Consider the following 2921-nt stretch of genomic DNA (forward strand, 5'->3'; position numbering starts at 1 on the left):
TGCAGGCCACGTGCCAGGCTCAGTCCAGCAGGGGCGAGGCGGTCACCAGGGCCGAGTGCTGCTGCGGGGGCGGCCGCGGCTGGGGCCCCGGCTGCGAGCCCTGTCCGCTACCTGGCACGTCTGCCCACCGGAAGTTGTGCCCCCACGGCTCGGGCTACACTGCCGACGGCCGAGGTGGGTACTGTTCTCTGTCGTGTGCCTGTGCCGCGGCCAGTGTTCGTGTGTGTGAACCAGTGTGTATGCATCTCTGTGCTGGCGGGTGGGTGGACCAGTGTGAACCACAGCCCCTTCGTCGCTCTGTGAGTGTGTGTGCATGAACTTGGGTGGATGGGTGAGCAGGTGTGTGAACCAAAGTGTGTGTGTATGTGTGTGTGTGTCCTTTGTTCTGGCTGTGTGGGGGCTCCTTAGTGTGTGAGAGTGTGTGAGCTGGTGTGCCTCTCCTATGAGTGCAAGCTAGTTGAGCATGTGAGCTGGTGTGTGTTATGTGTGCGAGCTTGTTAGCATGTGTGTGTGTGTGTGCTGTTGAGGGTGAGGCTGGGTGGGGAGTTCACACCAGAAAGTGGATGAGAAGGAGTGAGCTGGTTCAGGATTCTGATAAGCATCTATGAGGATGGGCACATGTGTGAGCGAGTGTGCGTGTCTGACCCAGAGAAACCCATGAGTGTGTGCCCTTGTGATTCTGTAGAAGCATCTAAGCAGGTGACTGGCATGTCCATCTTTGCTTCCATGTATGTGTCTGGGGTGTCCTGATGAGGTGTTGCTGGTGAGGCTATGTGTCCTCCACCCTGAGGGCTCTCAGCATCCAGTAGGAGGAGCTTCATAAGCCTGAGTGTGGGGATCACAGGGGCTGGGTCTCCAGCTCTGGGGTGCAGGGCGGGGAAGCAAGGGCTGGCCTTACCTCCCAGGGGAGTGCTGGTGGACCCGAGGGAGGTGGCGTGTCCCAGTGACCAAGGTGGGTAGCCCCAGCCAAGCCCTGCTTGTCCTCAGATGTGGATGAGTGCCGTGTGCTCCCTCACCTGTGCCCTCATGGTGAATGCATCAATAGCCTTGGCTCCTTCCGTTGCCACTGCCAGGCTGGGTACGCGCCTGACACCACTGCCACAGCCTGCCTAGGTGAGCCCCCCGCCCCTTTCTCTGAGCCTGTCCTTACAGCACCTGGCACACACTTCCATGAGAAAACCAAGTCCAGAAAGCAAAGCAGCTTCGTTTCTTTCCTCCACCCGACTCTATTTGGGCCGCTTTTCTCCTGTTATTTGGTGCATCCTAAGATTTTCAATTACATTGTGTAGCAGGGGTTCATCTAAATCAGGGTCAGCAAACTCCTGCCCAAAGGCTGAATCCGGCCCTCTGCTTGTTTTGTTAATAAAGTTTTATTGTCACACGGCCATGCCTGTTTGTCTTCTCATACAGTGGCTGTTTTTCCTGCTACAAAGAGTTGAGTAGTTGGAATTAAGACCACAAAGCCAAATATATTTACTCTCTAGCTTTTTGCAGAAAAAAATGCTGGTTCCTTGGTTAAGCCCACAGATTCTGGTTGTCTAGGGTCTGGGAAAGAGGCCTCAACTGGGCCTGGGTGGAGAACCCCACCCCTGAGCCCCCAGGAATGTCTGTCTGACCCTCCTGAGTGCTGTGTCCCGTCTAGATGTGGATGAGTGCAGCCAGGCCCCCACGCCATGTCCCTTCCTCTGCAAAAACACTGAGGGCAGCTTCCTGTGTGCCTGCCCCCGTGGCTACCTGCTGGAGGAGAACGGCAGGATCTGCCGAGGTGACATCCCTCTTCCCACACCCACGGCCCATGGGGCTCTGTCCCTGTCCTCCTCAGGGGCTCCCCCTCCCGTTGCATGGGGTGAGCTTCTGTCTCCAGGGCATCTCCCCTGGGAAGCCCCCAGCCCCGGCAGGCCCTACCCTGAGCCCTCCGGGACCTTCTGTGTCACAGACCTGGATGAGTGCTCCTCCAGGCAGCACAACTGCCAGTTCTTCTGCGTCAACACCATCGGTGCCTTCACCTGCCGCTGTCCCCCTGGCTTCACCCAGCGCCACCAGGCCTGCTTTGGTGAGTCCCCTCAGCCCTCCCTGGCAGCATGACCCCAGCTTTCACCAGATAAGAAGCAAAGGCACAGTGTGGGCCAGATGTCAGGGACACAGGGGTGATCAAAGTGCTTGTTCTTTCGCTGTTTACATCCTAGTGGTGTCTTGGACCTCAGTCTTCTTCCTTGCCCTAGGAACCTAGGAGGCCACCCTCAGGAGTCTCTCTGACCTTGGCCCAGGACACCTATCCTCACCTCTGGTGTGCTGAGTCTGTCTTTTAGGGCTTCTCCAGGCTGCTCCTAAAAGCCAAGGGGCTTATACAGTCCACACCAATCACTTCTTAGTGTCTTGTGACCTGGGAGAACCAGATCTCCCCCAAGGGCTGAGCCCAGTCACAGGTGGCTTTGTTTGGGCTCCCATGAACTCAGCTAACAGATACTGAACACCTGTGTACTAGGCAGTGCTCTAGACCAGAAATCAGCAGACTCCAGCCCCCAGGTCAAGCCCAGCCCCCTGCTTGCTTTTGTCAATAAAGTTTTATTGGCACACAGCCATGCCCATTCATTTACATGTCTGTGGCTGCTTTTGCTACAACAGCAGAACCTAGTAGTTGCAATAGGGTAAATGATATTTCCTACCTGGTCCTTTACAGAAGCAGTTTGCTTCATCCTGTTCTAGACCCCAAGGGTATAGGACATGATTCAGTTATACACAGGGTGATTAAGTCGCTAAGTTGTGCCCGACTCGTTTGTGACCCCATGGATTATAGCCCACCAAGCTCCTCTGTCCATGGAATTTCCCAGGCAAGAGTACTAGGGTAGGTTGCCATTTCCTTCTGCTGTTTCTGTCCCAACCCAGGGGTTGAACCTGCATCTCCTGCATTGGCAGGTGGC

At 55.9% G+C, this 2921-nt stretch overlaps 1 protein-coding gene across 1 annotated transcript in view; it reads left to right on the forward strand.

Moving 5' to 3' along the window:
- FBN3 (fibrillin 3) overlaps positions 1 to 2921 on the forward strand; it is a 128390-nt gene that overhangs the window by 115237 nt on the left and 10232 nt on the right. The window contains exons 64-67 of the mRNA XM_010828478.1: positions 6 to 174; positions 988 to 1113; positions 1643 to 1765; positions 1937 to 2053. Coding sequence (XP_010826780.1) covers positions 6 to 174; positions 988 to 1113; positions 1643 to 1765; positions 1937 to 2053 — 535 coding nt within the window. The remainder of the gene's footprint in view (positions 1 to 5; positions 175 to 987; positions 1114 to 1642; positions 1766 to 1936; positions 2054 to 2921) is intronic.

This window comes from Bison bison, unplaced genomic scaffold, assembly GCF_000754665.1.
Source record: "Bison bison bison isolate TAMUID 2011002044 unplaced genomic scaffold, Bison_UMD1.0 scf7180017864492, whole genome shotgun sequence".
Classification (NCBI taxonomy): Eukaryota; Metazoa; Chordata; class Mammalia; order Artiodactyla; family Bovidae; genus Bison; species Bison bison.